The sequence below is a fragment of the Nerophis lumbriciformis genome, linkage group LG01, assembly GCF_033978685.3.
Source record: "Nerophis lumbriciformis linkage group LG01, RoL_Nlum_v2.1, whole genome shotgun sequence".
NCBI lineage: Eukaryota > Metazoa > Chordata > Actinopteri > Syngnathiformes > Syngnathidae > Nerophis > Nerophis lumbriciformis.
This window is the reverse complement of record NC_084548.2, coordinates 34334628-34352500: the sequence shown is the minus strand read 5'-3', so window position 1 is coordinate 34352500 and position 17873 is coordinate 34334628. Positions and strand designations below refer to the sequence as shown.

The following is a 17873-nucleotide window of genomic DNA, read 5'->3' as shown; positions in this document are numbered from 1 at the left end:
GCTTTATTGTCATTACGCAAGGTAACGAGATTGAGGCCATTCCATACAGTGCGATGTGTGCATGCTAGAAAAACAATGTGCAAATATATAAAAATATAAAAAAATGTAGAAGTGCAATGAATATGGTGTGAAATGAATATATACATGAAAAAAAAAACAAAAAAAAACAGGGTGGTTGGTGGAATGGGTTATTGCACCGAAGAGAAGGCAGTTATGAGGGACAATGGGGCAGTCCGTTCAGGATGGTTATGGCCCTGGGGAAGAAGCTGTTCTTTAGCCTGTTTGTTTTGGTTTTAATGCACCTGTAGCGCTTCCCAGAGGGCAGCAGGTGGAACAGGTCAGAGCCAGGGTGGGTGCTGTCCTTGATGATGGCACTGGCTCTGTTGAGGCAGCGGGAGGTGTAGATGTCCGTCAGAGAGGGGAGAGGGCGGCCGATGATCTTCTGAGCCGTCTTGACCACTCTTTGCAGCCTCTCCCTGTCTGCTGCAGTGCAGCTGCCGTACCATACCGTAATACAGTAGGTCAGCAGGCTCTCGATGGACGAGCGGTAGAAGGTCAGCAGCAGGTCAGGCTTCAGGTTGTACTTCCCGAGGACTCTAAGGAAGTGTAGCCGCTGCTGAGCCTTCTTGATGATTGATGTGGTGTTGACTGTCCAGGAGAAGTCATTAGAGATGTGGACTCCAAGGTACCTGAAGGTGTGGACCCTCTCTACACGCTCGCCGTTGATGTAGAGGGGGGCAGGGTCGGTGCTGCTCCTCCTGAAGTCGACGATGATCTCTCTGGTCTTGCTGGTGTTGAGAGCGAGGTTGTTCTCCGAAGACCAGGCCGTCAGCTTCAGGACCTCCTCTCTGTAGGCAGCCTCGTCACCCCTGGAGATGAGCCCGACCACTGTGGTATCGTCGGCGAACTTGACGGTAAGGTTGTCACTGTGGGCCGGACTGCAGTCATGGGTGTAAAGGCAGTAGAGGAGGGGGCTCAGCACACAGCCCTGTGGGGAGCCGATGCTCAGCGTGCGGGAGGATGAGAGGTGCGGGCCAAGTCTCACATTCTGGGGTCGGTCCGTTAGGAAGTCCCTTATCCAGGCGTTTGTGAGAGGGGGGAGGCCAAGAGTGTCCAGTTTATTGCAGAGTCTGTCCGGGATTATTGTATTGAAGGCAGAGCTATAGTCCACAGAGAGCATCCGGACGTAGCTCTGCTGCTGCTCCAGGTGGTTCAGAGCAGAGTGGAGAGCAACAGCGATGGCGTCCTCTGTGGACCTGTTCGCCCGGTATGCGAACTGGTGGGGGTCGAAGTCTGGAGGGATATGGTCCTTGATGTGCTGGAGAACAAGTCGCTCGAAGCACTTCATGATTACCGGAGTGAGGGCCACTGGTCGGTAATCATTCAGGCTGGTGATGGGAGACTTCTTCGGCACCGGGATTATTGTAGATGACTTCAGGCAGGATGGGATGACTGCCTGAGCCAGGGAGAGGTTGAAGATCCTGGTGAGGGGGGGAGCGAGCTGGTGGGCGCACATCCTGAGCACCTTTCCAGGTACTCCGTCTGGTCCGGTAGCCTTCCTGGGGTTCACAGCCAGGAGCACTCGTCTGACACTGTGCTCCTGTACAGTGAGTGGAGTGGCGCCGGAGCCCGGTGGGGGCGGGGGCAGGGCTGGAGCAGATGAGTGTCGCTGGGGGGTTTCGAAACGGGCAAAGAAACAGTTAAGCTCCTCTGCCAGTGTCGCACTCTGATCCGCAGTTGTCATATTGCAGCCTCTGAAGTTTGTGATGTCATGAATGCCCCGCCACACCTCCCGTGAGTTTTTGCTGGACAGATGGGACTCTATGCACCTCCTGTGGTCCGCCTTTGCTTTTTTAATCCCTCTCTTCAGGTCGGCTCTAGCAACACTGTACAGTGCCCTGTCCCCTGACCTGAAGGCTGCGTCGCGGGCCCTGAGGAGTGTGCGGACCTGGCTGGTCATCCAGGGTTTCTTGTTGGGGTAAACCCGGATGGTTTTTTCCACAGTCACATTCCCGATGCAGAACTTTATGTAGTCCAGCACCGTTCCTGTGGCTGTCTCCAGCTCCTGTTGTTGGAAGAGGTCCCAGTCTGTGTGTTGGAAGCAGTCCTGAAGTTTGGGGAGTGCATCGTCAGGCCAGGTCATAACAGTCTTTGTGATAGGCCTGGCCTGGCGTCTGATGAGGGTGTAGGTAGGAGAGAGCAGGAGGGAAAGATGGTCTGACTGTCCAAGCTGGGGGAGGGGTGTAGCTCTGTACGCGTGCTTTATATTGGTATACACGTGGTCCAGGGTGTTCTTGCCCCTTGTAGAACACTTCACGTGCTGGTAGAACTTAGGGAGGACAGTCTTCAGATTGGCCTTATTAAAATCCCCTGCTATGATATGAACACCGTCGGGGTGGGCCCGCTGCTGTTCGTTGACGGTGTTCAGCAGAAGAGAGAGCGCTGTGTTTACTTTGGCGTCCGGTGGTATATACACAGCCGTGATGATAACAACAGACAGCTCTATCGGGAGAAAAAAAGGCCGACATGTAACAGACATGTACTCCACGTCCGGGCAACAGTGCTGTTCAGTGATTGTCCCGTTGTTGCACCAGTTCTCATGCACGTAGATACAGAGCCCCCCTCCTCTGCTCTTACCGGAGTCCTTAGTTCTGTCCCGGCGGAGCAGAGTGCGTCCGGCTAGCTGCATGCTAGCATCGGGTATTTCCGGGTGAAGCCAGGTTTCGGTGATAATCATAGCACAACAGTCCGGAACATAGCGGTTTCCAGCAAGTTGTAACTCCAGGTCGTCCATCTTCTGTACAAGGGATCTGGCATTAGAGAGGAACAGGCTCGGTAGAGGTGGCTTGTGGGGTTGTTTCCTAAGCCTGAGCAAGACGCCGGACCTGCGGCCACGCTTCTGCTTCCTCTCCCTCCTCCGTCTGCGCCGTCTCCCAGACCCGACAACAAACCACGGAGAGCCCTGTGCTCTCGCTATGTCATCTGGGATGTTGTGCTCGTGGTGAAAGTAGCTCGAAACAGATATCTGGTGCGAGTTACCGATATCCAAGAGTGACTGGCGGGTGTACCGGGTGTTTGCAGTACAGGTGGTTCACAAAAGGAAAAAAAACATGAAGAAAAGAAGGAAGAAGGAGCACTGAAATGGAGAGCCGTAAGCCGCTGTGTCTGTGCGCGCCGCCATCTTGGATTTGGAGGAGAGGCTGCACTTACTGTATGTGTAACATTTGATTTGGTATGTTTGTTGTAAACAAAGCTCTTTATGAGTGCAACACACACTCTTGTGCGCGTGATATTACTACTACGGGGTACTAATGAACATTCAACAAAGTGACAATCAGTAACAATAATAATCCTATGAAACTCAGTTTTTGTGGACAAAGAGAGTCACGGCCATTGACACATGTTTAATCGCTCTATTAAAGGGGCTGTTTGCAATATTTACACAGATGCCTAGAGGGCGCTAACTTTCCAATGTATTTTACACAATATATTCCACCCTCCTACAGCTTCTCGTATGTAATGACATAATTACGCATGTACGTATCACATGCACGCGCATTAGCTTTAGGTGTTCTTAGCTAATAATAGCAATTAGGGTTAGCGGTCATTGGATGTAAATTATACCGTAACAACAACATAACTGCATGTTGTTCATTGCTTTTCTTGGACTGCTTTTGTATATGTGCACGCACTGCCTGCGCGTACGTGTTGACGTAAGTGACCGCCGTGAACACCGATCCTTTATTCCTTTTATTAACTTTGTAATCATGAAAAATAGACACAAATGTGTTCTGTTAAACCACTGATAGTAACATAAGCTAGCTGGTGGTGTGTTCTTGTTACATTTTTCAAAGCAAAAACTTTTACTCTGAGGAAGTTTCAAACAGCGCCTTTAAGTAACACAGCATGCAGCTATAAAATTATAAAACGATGTTGCTTAATAGACAATATGTCTAACATTTTTTATTTCTGACAGACCATGCAGAAATGTTGACACACTACACTCACACACACTCACACACACACACACACACACACACGCACACGCACACACACACACACACACACACACACACACACACACACACACACACACACACACACACACACACACACACACACACACACACACACATGGCGGAGGTATCTCTGTCAATTATCAGTCTCTGTAGCTATACTAGTAGTTCAAATCTTCACGCCTGGAAGGCAAACTTAACCAAAACAACCTTCTTCACATCTGCCACGTGAAGATCATACATTGATATTCACATTCCCTTGGTAGCTTTATGTGAATAAAAATGAGATGTAACCATAACTAGATGCCTCGTCACCTCCAAATTCAAATGGAATCTTTTGTAGAAGCTTGAGAGTGAGAAACAAGTCTGGGGACGATGCAAAGGAAGGCCATACAGTTACACCAGTGCTTTTCAACCACTGTACCGAGAGACAGTCTGGTGTGCCGTGGGAGATGATCTAATTTCACCTATTTGGGTTAAAAATATGTTTTGCAAACCAGTAATTATAGTCTGCAAATGATGTGTTGTTGTTGAGTGTCGGTACTGTCTAGAGCTCGGCAGAGTAACCGTGTAATACTCTTTCATATCAGTAGGTGGCAGCCGGTAGCTAATTGCTTTGTAGATGTTGTAAACAGCGGGAGGCAGGGTGCAGGCAAAAAGGTGTCTAATGCTTAAACCAAAAATAAACAAAAGGTGAGTGCCCCTAAGAAAAGGCATTGAAGCTTAGGGAAGGCTATGCAGAACAAAACTAAAACTGAACTGGCTACAAAGTAAAAACAGAATTCTGGACGACAGCAAAGACTTACTGTGGAGCAAAGACGGCATCCACAAAGTACATGACATGACAAGCAACAATGTCCCCACAAAGAAGGATAAAAACAACTGAAATATTCTTGATTGCTAAAACAAAGTAGATGCGGGAAATATCGCTCAAAGGAAGACATGAAACTGCTACAGGAAAATACCGAAACAAGAGAAAAAGCCACCAAAATAAGAGCGCAAGACAAGAACTAAAACACTACACACAGGAAAACAGCAAAAAACTCCAAATAGGTCAAGTACACCTACTTTGAGACAAGAGCTGTAGTAATGCGTGCTCGGTTATGGTTTAAAGTCATATCCAACAATTGCGACAACAACTTTTTACTGTCAACTGAGTTTATTTTTTTAATTATTTCTGCTGGTGGTGTGCCACCACATTTTATCAACACAAAAAATGTGCCTTGGCTCAAAAAAGGTTGAAAAACACTGAGTTACACCACCAGGAGCAAGTCTGCTAAAAGCAAAATAAAAACTATGTGCACTATAGCTAGGTAGTAAATAAATACATGTAATACATGCATGACTAACCAGAGTATAGTCTTCTGCCACCAGAATGAATCCGTTGTTGTCAATGAGGTAACAATTAATGTGCTATTGAAAAAAAGAAAACAAATGAATTAAAATTTGAGCAGAACAAAAATAATATCACAAAAAAAAAAAAAAACTGACCTCATCATCACAACTTATGGAGCACTTTCCATCAAGGGCAGCACACTGGAAAAGAAGAAGTACATTTACAGTCTATGCAATGTTACACATGTTTAACTAAGAATATAAAGTTCTCTACCAGGGGCTAACCTTCATTATCTTGTAAACTCAGGGATTTAAATGTACAGTGCTGAACAAACAGATTAATGAGCTTTTAAACATGAAAGTCTTAAAAGAAAATGAAAAACACATTAGTAAACATTCACAACCAAAGTCTGGCGTACTAAAATGGAAACCAACATACTTTCTTCTATATGACCTTTTCCAAACTCTTACGTTGATTTTTCTAAATACTGTACAAACTGTTTTCATCACTATTATTTGTGTTTCGAAATAACATTTTGAACCACTGCCACCGGGCCTCCTGAAATTACTATAATACACAAACTGCACTGATAATGCTTCCAATGGAATGTTTCCAGCAGATGTTGTTTATAAACCTGCTGTGATTCTCAAATAGTTTATGCTTATTACAGACATGAATTAGGCACATGATCATTTTAACTAAACTGTAAATTGTCAATGCGTGGACTTTGGGGTTTGTTTTCCCGGAATGCAAAGAAAAGTTGGCGCGGGCAAGGCGTGAATGTAAGTACACATTTTATTTTAAACACTAACAAACAACAAAAAAAAGGAAACAAACAAAAGGCGCGCACAATGGCGGAGAACAAACTTGACTTATGAAACCAAAAGACTAGCACAAAGGCAATTAAAGGCCTACTGAAACCCACTACTACCGATCACGCAGTCAGTTTATATATCAATGATGAAATCTTAACATTGCAACACATGCCAATACGGCCGGGTTAGCTTACTAAAGCGCAATTTTTAAATTTTGCGCGAAATATCCTGCTGAAAACGTCTCGGTATGATGACGCCTGCGCGTGACGTCACGGATTGTGGAAGACATTTTGGGACAGCATGGTGGCCAGCTATTAAGTCGTCTGTTTTCATCGCAAAATTCCACAGTATTCTGGACATCTGTGTTGGTGAATCTTTTGCAATTTGTTCAATGAACAATGGAGACAGCAAAGAAGAAAGCTGTAGGTGGGAAGCGGTGTATTACGGCCGACTGCAGCAACAACACAAACACAGCCGCTGTTTCATTGTTTACATTCCCGGAAGATGACAGTCAAGCTTTACCATTGGCCTGTGGAGAACTGGGACAACAGAGACTCTTACCAGGAGGGCTTTGAGTTGGATGCGCAGACTATGCATGCAGCTGCGGCTTCCAAACATTTGATCGCTTGCCCGTACGTGCGTGCCGCTATGTGCATGTCACGTACGTAACTTTGGGGACTTTGGGGAAATATATGTGCTGTATGAACTTTGGGGAGGTGAACGGTACTTTGGGCTGTGGGATTGAGTGTGTTGTGCAGGTGTTTGAGTTGTATTGGCGGGTTATATGGACGGGAGGGGGGAGGTGTTTGTTATGCGGGATTAATTTGTGGCATATTAAATATAAGCCTGGTTGTGTTGTGGCTAATAGAGTATATATATGTCTTGTGTTTATTTACTGTTTTAGTCATTCCCAGCTGAATATCAGGTCCCACCCGCCTCTCACAGCATCTTCCCTATCTGAATCGCTTCCACTGCCCTCTAGTCCTTCACTCTCACTTTCTTCATCGACAAATCTTTCATCCTCGCTCAAATTAATGGGGAAATCGTTGCTTTCTCGATCCGAATCGCTCTCGCTGCTGGTGGCCATGATTGTAAACAATGTGCAGATGTGAGGAGCTCCACAACCTGTGACGTCACGCTACTCGTCTGCTACTTCCGATACAGGCAAGGCTTTTTTATCAGCGACCAAAAGTTGTGAACTTTATCGTCGATGTTCTCTACTAAATCCTTTCAGCAAAAATACGGCAATATCGCGAAATGATCAAGTATGACACATAGAATGGACCTGCTATCCCCGTTTGAATAAGAAAATCGCATTTCAGTCGGCCTTTAACTATGAACACGAAACAAAAACACTTACTGTGGCATGGCATGAAGCATGAACTATAATAAACAGGAATCTCATGAGTAGCAGAGGTAGTATGGATGGATAATGTCACCAGGACGATCAAGAGAAATAGACAGGCTTAAATAGCAGTGACATGATCAGTGAAAACAGGTGCGTGACTCAAAACGTGAAACAGGTGAAACTAATGGTTGCTATGGTGACAAAACAAGGAAGTGAAAAGCAGGAACTAAGTGTACAAAACCCAAACGAAACATAACTTAAACAAAACATGATCACAGACATGACAAAATTGGAAATAAACTGCTAAAGGTTTAAGCACATCGTCAGGATTCATGATTTGTGGCAAAAATTACTGTGTACCTTAGATATACAGCATATATGTGTGTGTGTGTGTGTGTGTGTGTGTGTGATTGTGTGTGTGTGTGTGTGTGTGTGTGTGTGTGTGTGTGTGTGTGTGTGTGTGTGTGTGTGTGTGTGTGTGTGTGTGTGCATACCTGTCTGCTGGCTGTCCAAAATTTTCTCTGAAAAAAGTCTAGTTTCATTTGGATTCCCACAGCTGAAAAATAGGAAACATAACTATTACTATGTGGTATCAGAATTCCATTTAAAAAAACCTCCAAACTCTTGCATTGCTGCAGAGCATTCAATAAACCAAAATGGTGAAATGGCCAATTATCTAAATGACATCATCTATAACTATGTCACCAAACATCAATCCTTCTCAAATAGTGGGGCTCATTGTAGCCATTCATTCTGACTGCCTAATTTTGATAAGAAAAGAAATAGCACACATTTTTAAATTAATTTTTGTTTTGCTCATCACTTTTAATGTACCGTATTTTTCGTACCATAAGGATAAGTCGCACTGCCGGTCTATTGAGGTCTATTTTCACACAAAAGATTATAAGGCGCATTAAAGGGGTCAAATTATGCTTTTTTGCTTTTTTCATTTAAAACCCTTGTGGTATAGATAACATGTAATGGTGTTTTTTTGGTCAAAATGTTGCATAGATGATGTTTTACAGACCATCTTCAAGGCGCTTTCTGACAGTCGCTTCAGGATGCGCCGTTTTGTGGACTGTCCTTTTTACATGGCTTAACTTTGACAGCGTCTTCTCCCCCGTCATCTTTGTTGTACCGGTGTAGTGTGCAAGGACGGAAGTGGAAGAAGTGTCAAAAGATGGAGCTAACTGTTTTAATGATATACAGACTTTACTTAATTCAATAACGGAGCAGCATCCCCTCATCCGTGGCTCACTAGTGCAACAACAACGCTGGAAATGTGTCCCGTGAAAAACCCTCTGACAGGAACTCTCTAATAACTAAAGTTCTGTGGGTGAATTATGTAAACTCACTACACCGGTAGTTTTTAGCACTTCCATAGCGAGTCTACTGACAGATATAAGTTAGAACTTTATGCTACTTTATATTAGAAATGGCGACAGCGGAGGATGAACGCCCCATAACAAGAAGATAGAGAAGAAGAAGAAGCTTATCAACTACGGTGTCATCACGGACTATAATTGCGGATGTGCGCAAATTTCCGGGATGTATGCAGATCCCAAATACACATCAGCAGGTACCAGAAGGTAAGAAAAGTTGGTTTTGCAAAATATTGCGAAACAAACGCCAGATAATATGTCTACTAATAAGCAGTGTTGGGTTAGTTACTGAAAACCAGTAACTAGTTACAGTTACTAGTTACTTCATTTCAAAAGTAAATTAGTTACTAACTCAGTTACTTACACCAAAAAGTAATGCGTTACTGTGAAAAGTAACTATTTAGTTACTTTTTTTTTTCTCCTTTTTTTTTTAAAGCTCCCATTAATGCCCTTTTAGCCTTCATTTCAGTACTGTTATTGCACTGGAGAATAATACAATCTGTTGATCAACTTGACATACATTTGCATCACTGAACTCTGCTAAGCAATGTGGTCTACATACAACACACAAAGACAAAGATATGTTACAAAGGCCAATTTGTTTCTGGCCAGAACAAATTGACAAAACTATTTTAAATAGCTGCAACATAACATACATAAGTAACAAACAGCATAATAACAGCATAGCTGTAAAGCAAGAAAGGCACACACTACATACACAAAGCCTAACCAGGCATTTTTTCCTCAAGAAATTCTGACACAAAATCATGTCTGAAGCCCAGAACACTCTACACATTTCCCCAGTTTTAGTTTAGAGAGAAGGAAAGATTGGCCTGGCCCACTAGGATCCCTCTTTATGTTTGTGAACTTTATAGTCTATACATTTAGAGTGATGTGATAATCAAACACTCTAGAAGTCTAGAATGAAAGAGTATATAAGAGAATTGACAACAACGTTCCCTCTAAGGAGCGCGCCTGTGCAATTGCGCACTGCTCAAGCGTCCTCTGCGCACGGCAAATCTATGCCACGCACAAAATCAAATAAAAAAATAAGCGCATAACAATTTTCGACACGACACGGACACGACAGAGAAAACCGTTTTCGTCATCATTGTTCAAATATAATAATACGTCTGTGGAGACGCTTTGAGGACATGAATTCCATCCATCACTTTACTGAGCAAAACTCTTTATTGTCGGCCATAAACACATCACTGTTATATCAACAGCAGCCGCTCGCTCTTTCTCACTTGCGCCAACACATGCACATATGGCACTTAGCCAGTGATGCGTTTACAGCCACACAAAAAGTCGGACATCTCCAACACCACACATAAAGTGTAATTCCAGGTCGTTACTCTATGATTTACCAATCAAATGTGTGCTTATTCTAGTGTCATTTATTAGGAATCTTAATTTATAAATATTAATCATTAAATGCTGTTAGTATATTAAATACATACTAATAAAAATATATATTTTTACAAACAGGAAGTTGCAAGGATGTACACATGATCCCCTGCTTACATCTTATTGTGCAACATGTGAATGTTTTAATGGGAACTAAATGCAATGTCTGAAAGGGGTACACATTATTTCCAAAGCAGGACCTCCACCCAGACAAACAATACAAGTACACAGTTCATGAAAAACAATATTTTTTGTTATTGTCATTGTAAGTGGGCCTAAACACTTATATTAGAAATGGAAATTTGATTATAATAATAAGAGAATGTTGTCTGTCTATCTGTGTTGGCCCTGCAATGGGTGGGGACTTGTCCAGGGTGTACCCAGCCTTCCGCCCGAATGCAGCTGAGATAGGCTCCAGCGACCCCAAAAGGGACAAGCGGTAGGAAATGGATGGATGGATGGAGATTGAACTTGTTATTTAGTCAGGTTTGGGACAGGTGTGCTGCTGGTGTAGCCACAGTGTGCACGTTTGATGTTGCTCACATGGGCTCCACTGAATGCTCAGGGAGTTTTTGCGTTTGCTCACACACATGAACAATTAGAGGGAACATTGATTGACAGAGTGTGTACCTTCAGTGCTGAATGATGAGCAGAGGCAGAGTTAATCCTTAAGTGGTGGTGGTGGAGGTAAAGTGTCATTGGAGTCTCTATCTCTGTTTACTAGCTTCGTCGAAGCATGTTGCTTATGTAGCTTGTTTCAGCAGATTTGAATTGCTCTTTTGGGCAGTAGATGGGATCTTTGATCCAAAGCACAATTTACATTTAACTAAAATGTTATTTTCTTTGTGCTCGACAAAAGAAAAGTAGTGAAAATATCTCCATGTTAGCAAACTCAACTTCTAGCTCCGCCATGATCAGATACGCCCCCCCCCCCCCTCTCCTCCCTCCCCACACTCACACTCACACCCAGACACACACAGAGCGCATGTCTCTCTTCTCCGGCTTGTGACACAAGAAGAATCAGAATGATGACACAGCAGCGCTCCGATAAAACACACTTTATACTACATAAAAAGTAACGTAAAATAACGCAGTAACGCATCATGTAGTAGCGGTAACTGAGTTACTGAATATAAAAAATAACGCGTTAGATTACTAGTTACCGCCGAAACTAACGGCGTTACAGTACTTTGTAACGCGTTAAGTCTTAACACTGCTAATAAGTACCATTTTTTGGCCCTGATACACATGCTATAATAATAACTGTATGTTGAATCACAGTATGCCTAACTTCGGTAGTTGTAATGCGCCGACAATCCATCAAGTGGTGCGGCTTTATAGCTTACCAAAGTAGTACTAAAACATTTTGACACCGTGTGTAATGTTCTACTGTTTTAATGAAACATCAATGTTTTGGTGTTTTTTACTGGCTTCATCTTGCAGTCCACACATATATCGTATGTGTGACTACCATCTACTGGTCACACTTGTCATTACACCATGTACCAAATAATCGGTTGGTAAGCAGAACCACAATCATTCCGTACATTAGGCGCACCGGGTTATAAGGCGCACTGTCGATTTTTGAGAAATATGAAAAGGATTTTAAGTGTGCCTTATAGTCCGAAAAATATTATTTATTGAGTTTATGTAATTTTAATTTTCAGGATCAAATGGTTAAAGTCGGTCAAAAAATGTTGTTTTAATAAAGATTTATTTATGTATTTCAGTCAAATTGATGCAATTTAAATATTTTCTCTCTCGCGCGCGTTTTTTCCCCCATTCTTTTTTTTCTTCTACAGAGCTGCATTGTGCTCTATATTTCCACACTGGTGTGCAGACGGTTGCTCGGACAGCATGACTAGCTCACACAGGGCGCAAAAGCAATAGTGCCTTTCCATAGTTGAGAATTGGCACTACAACATTACATATACCCTTTCCCTCGACAGTTCACCCCGTTCCTAGTTGATGGGAGAAGAAGACATGGGCCGCGTCATGCATAGGCTTTGTGGACGATGGAGGGGATATCCCTTTCGGACGAAGACGCTTCAAGAAGCAGAAGGTTAGCATGCTCCAGCTAATGCTGGGACAAATCGCTAATTACTGCCCGGTAATCTCACGCCACGCCATTGTCAATAACTCCTCGTTCAAGGACATGATATGGCCTTAAATTTGGCTCCTGTTTGGCTTTGGGCACCACTTTCATGGATTTTGATGCAATGAAAAGGACTTGTATTAGCGACTAATGGTGTCAGAGAAGAAAAATCCATAAATTGGCCGCACCGTTTTATAAGCCTGGGGTTCAAAGCGTCGAAAAAAAGTAGCGGTTTATATATATATATATATATATATATATATACATATATATATATATATATATATATATATATATATATATATATATATATATATATATATATAAATATATATATTTATGGAAATATATATATATATATATATATATATATATATATATATATATATATATATATATATATATATATATATATAATTTAGGGTATTCTTGGTTATATTTGTACAGTTTTGTGTATTAAGGGTAGTATCACATAAAGTTGTGAACTTGGTAAAACACAGTATTTGGAAAAACATATCAGGTATGTACTTTGTGTGATTGTTAAGGTCAGTGGTGTGCTGCTGTGGCTTGTTTTAGCAGTCGCCCAGAGGAACAGGTGCAGATTATTACGTCATAAGTTTCCCCCGATCCTTTCAGCAGCCCGACGATTCTCCACCCACTTGTAAAACCCCAAAGGGAAAGGCTAATTCAAGATGCTGGGCAATGGAAAGAGCCTCATAGTTTATGACGCCAAAACAGATATATAATTTTTTTACCCTTCAAAGACAGTAAACAGAAATAGTTGCAAGAATTGTAATGATTGGAAACAGTCAATTTTCAAGCAAAAATGAATGGAAATCTGTCAAAGTGCATAACAGGTAAAAAGTCACATTGCCTTCTCACTCGAGAACTTAAGAGTATAAAGACAAATCCCTAAATCTGTCATACTTACTAGAGGAGGTCTCAGTGTTGAATGGGTAGAATACATTTTTTCCTAATTATAATTTAAAAATGTGGGGGGGGTGTACAGAATTAATGTACTGAGCTGGGTTTATAAATCCAAAGATAAAGAGTCATAACATCCACTCAAAATCCACTTATCGCCAATATTCCATCAAAACAATCCCAGGCAGGAAGCGATGACAACCGGCTTAAAGCCCACAGTTAATTAGAATTCTATTTAGGATTGAAAAAGCCAAAAGACAATTCTTACCACACTTGGTGCAAAGTCACCTTAAGTACTAGCTATTTTTTTCCCACAACCGCACACTTATGAAGGCATTTGAACATGGAGTTGAGCGACACACGACAGACTGTCTATACTTCCTGGAACAGCATACTCCAGGACACGCAGAAGAGCTGCCAATACACCTTTATTAAAGGATCACTTTGGTAACCAGCAAAATAATTCCTCTCTACATCAATAAAGCACTCTCATTGCATACAGTAAAACCGGAGGATGTGAAGGAACTACAGGTTCTATTTCTAAGAAGCTGCTGTAATGCAATAGAGGATGTACCGTTACGATATGGCATGGTGTTACGTTTGCGCTTCCAAAGTTACGGAGAACAGCAGGTCGCTTGGAGGTCAGATAATGATTTAATTCCAAAACGCAAGGCAAAATACAAAACTGGAATGCACCTTGAGGGTTGCTCGAGGCTTACTTAATTTAATAAGACAAATTATATGTGAATAAAGTCGCTGAGATAGGCTCCAGCGCCCCCCGCAACCCGAAGGGAATAAGCGGTAGAAAATGGATGGATGGATGGAAAGTAAACTGTCAAAAGGCTCGTAGAATGTACTGAAACAGTCGCGTACAGTTGACGACAAACCTGCGCAGAGTGAACAGCAACACAGGTATTTAAAGGAGCGTGATTAGCGACAAAAACAGCTGGTGGGGACACGAATTATTAAACAAAGGCAGGTGCGTCAAATCAGCGCACCTAGTAACAAGAAAGTAAACAAAACGAGCCAAATGGTGCCAGAAACAAAACTAGACTAAAACATAGGAAATGGCTACCAAACATAAACTAAGACATGACTCGGGTAACGGATCATAACAGTACCCCCCAACCCCCTTAAAAGACAGATTCCAGACGTCCCCAAAAAAACAAGTCCATAGTCGCTGGAGAAATTGGAGGCGGGGCGCCAGACCCTGTGTTCCCAATGCCACCGGGAACGAGTCAGGTGGCGGCGGCGAGTAAAAAGCCTGTGAAATTGACGAGGAAGAGCATCATAGGTGTGCAATCGCAGTCCTAGCGGCAGCGGAGATCCACGCTCAGGCCCTGAATGTCGCTGCCGCGGCGGGCATCCTTGTATTGGCCACATTTGTGCCCGACGAGGAAGCGGACATGGGCAAGAATAATTCCTCAGCAGCCATTGCGCGGAGGGCTTCCATGGACTGGCCGATTTGGCAGGCCCCGAGCGCCCGACAGACGCCTCCACGGTAGGCGAGCAGGGCTGGAGGCTGAGCTGGTGGCATCAGACCCATTGGAGGCAGAGCTGGTGGCATCAGACCCACTGGAGACAAGGATGATGGTGTTGGACCTACTTGAAACAAGGATGATGGCGTCTGCGGACCGACTTGAGACGAGGATGGTGGCGTCTGCTAATCCAATTGAGACGAGGATGGCGTTGTCTACGGACCCACTTGAGACGAGGATAGTGGCGTCTGCAGGCCCACTTGAGTAGCTGGTGGTGTCTCTAGGCTCACTGGAGTAGCTGTTGGCGTCTGTAGGCCCACTGGAGTAGCTAGTGGCGTCTGCAGAGCTGGAACAGCAGGCGGTTGGGCTGGACGTAGGACTGGCGGCGGATGTCATGCAGAAGCTGATCCTTCGTTTCCAGCACAATCAACACCTTCCGGTACCACTCGTCCATCCACGCTGCATTGTACTTCTTTGGATGGTCCCCAGTAGATTGCGGTGCTGGAGCAGAAAGTGAAGCTGAAGCTTGAGTCGATAGCGTCCCCGCTGTTGGAGAGACAGACGGCGACCTCAGTGGAAGGGGCTGTGTATCCCCAGCTTCATTGGTACCAGCACCCCCCCCCCCCCCCCCCCATCAGGAAGCGGATTCAAGACACAGTCAGTAGTTGGAGGGAGGAACGTTTGACTCCCAACCCAAGCGTGAGTAGAAGCCAAGGGTGGGTGGGCAAGCTTTAAGCTTGGGGAACAGGAAGTGCAGGATCTTGAGTCTCGCAAATCTGGATGGGTAAAGTGGGCGAAGCTTGAGCCTTGGAAGGCAGAGCTTGAGCCTTGGGGGGAGGAGACTGATTAGCTGCATTAGTCTTTAAAACAATGTCCATATTGTCAGCAGCCTTTGATTTAATGTCACTAAGGGGAGGCTGCCTGGCAGACAAGGTTGAGGAAAAAGTGTATGTGTGAAGCGTGATTGTACGCTTTTTATACACTTACACGAAGGCTACTTTGCACTTCCAAAGATGCGGAGGACAGCATGTCGCTTGTAGATAAAATAATTATTGAATTCCAAGACGCAAGACAAAATACAAAACTTAGGTATAATCCTGGCATGGAATGAACCTCAAAGGTAGCTCGAGGCCTACTTATACAGTAAGACAAATTACATGCGAAGAAGGTTAACAGCCAAAATGCTCGTACAATGTACTTAAACAGTCGTGTATAGCAAACGACAAACCCGCGCCGAGTGTACTGCAACACAGGTATTTAAAGGGGCGTGATTATCGACAAAAACAGCTGGTGGGGATATAACAAGAAAGTAAATAAAATGAGCCAAATAGTGCTAGGAACAAAGCTCGACTAAAATAATCTTTAATTTACCGTATCTTTCATACCACAGGGCAAACCGGATAATAGTGCGTATTAAAGGGGACATATTATGATTTTTTTCTAAACTAAATTAAACTTTAACTTTACACATACAAACTGTAGCACACAAAAAAGCACATTTAATTAAAAAAAACGTTATTATGGTCTTACCTTTACTTATAAGTGCGGGAACAGTGGTGTTCGTGTTGGAGGAGTTGTGAATGAATGAAATATGAAATCCGTGCTGCAGTCTGCAGGTGTACCTAATGTTGTGTCCCTGCAGTCGTTCACGGCTCCTCCGGCGCGAGCAATGTTGTTTTTGCACTTTTTGGCTTCTTGTTAAGTGACTTTTTTTGGGTGGATTCGGTCTTGCACGTGGTGAGTTTGGGTGTGGGCTTTGGTTGGTGTGGCGCTCCCGTCAGGGTGTGCATTCTGCGGCGGGGGTGCATTAACCGGCACCAGGAGGCGGGATTGCTGCGAGCCTCACACAGTGCGTCTTCGCAGCCGTTTTATGATTGCTCAGCACAAGAAATACTTTACACACATACAGTTGTTGACAAAATACACTGTACATTATATACCTCAGCTAACTAAACTATGGAAATGTATAATATAATTCATATAGCAATACGGTCTCACTGCACAGCAGGCCAGCAGTTAGCTGATTACGCAATCCATGTTGAGGCACAACGCAGTGACGTGCCTCAACTGGCTGCTGATCACCGCACCGTCTCTTCTCAGTAATTGAACGGCAAATGTGAAAATTCAGCGATTTTGAATAAAAATAATCTAAAACTGGTGAAGTTAAATGGAAAATAACTTTATAGTATAATCACTGAATACATATAACAATTTAATTTTTTTTTTTTTCTTTTTACATTTTTTTTCTTTCCATGATGGGCCTCACCTGCCTCCAGTGACCGCACGTCACTGCAATACAATGTATGTAAGCTTGTGACATAAATGATGGTTTAATATGACAGGGTGAAGGAAAATCATTCAGCCAAAGATAAGGATGTACAAGGACCTATTGCAAGGAGGACATGATCCAAGGTCATATTATATAAAGTAATCATTAAAAATGATTCACTCGTTAATCTATTCCCGTTTCATCCTTTGCTCATTTTTTGCCTCTCCTTCAAGTGAGCGAAGAGCTCTAGAGAGCTTAGTGGTCCATCCATTCACATGCAAAAAGCATCCAATGTAGATTTACTGCAACAGCTTAATATCCTACTGTGTCTATGTGTGTGCATGCGCATGTGTGCATTCGTGCATGCTTTTTTTTTTTTTTTGCTGCGCTGGGAGCATGTTCTGCCATCCCCTCAGCCCGTGGCTCTTGCATATTAGCATCTGAGCATGGTACCACACTTTCATGTTTTAGTTTCTGCAAAGCTAGACCCCAGATCTGGTTTTGTCACGTTAAGCTATTACCAAATAAATAGACACCATAAATGTCAAAGTGCATGTGAACCCTGAGATTTAAGAAGCACTGCTGTCCACCTAGGAATGAAACACTGTCACGTTTACTGATATAATGAGGGGCAGGGAGACGGTGCAAGCAGTAGCAGATGTACAATTTAGAGTAGAAAAAAATATGTCAAAGGCAAAGGGAAGAGAAAAAAATATGTTGAAGCACAAAAACGGCATGATGGAAAATAAAAGAGACAGAACAAACAGGCTGCGAGCAAGCGCAAGAAAGCTAGGGAAAGA

General features: G+C 43.3%; 1 protein-coding gene across 2 annotated transcripts in view; it reads right to left on the bottom strand.

The window, feature by feature from the left end:
- Positions 1–17873, bottom strand: part of cacna2d3a (calcium channel, voltage-dependent, alpha 2/delta subunit 3a) — a 303523-nt gene that overhangs the window by 21142 nt on the left and 264508 nt on the right. For both annotated transcript variants that reach the window (XM_061980175.1, XM_061980183.1), the window contains 3 exons: positions 8010–8071; positions 5508–5552; positions 5367–5429 (listed from right to left, as the gene is read on the bottom strand). In XM_061980175.1, coding sequence (XP_061836159.1) covers positions 5367–5429; positions 5508–5552; positions 8010–8071 — 170 coding nt within the window. The remainder of the gene's footprint in view (positions 1–5366; positions 5430–5507; positions 5553–8009; positions 8072–17873) is intronic.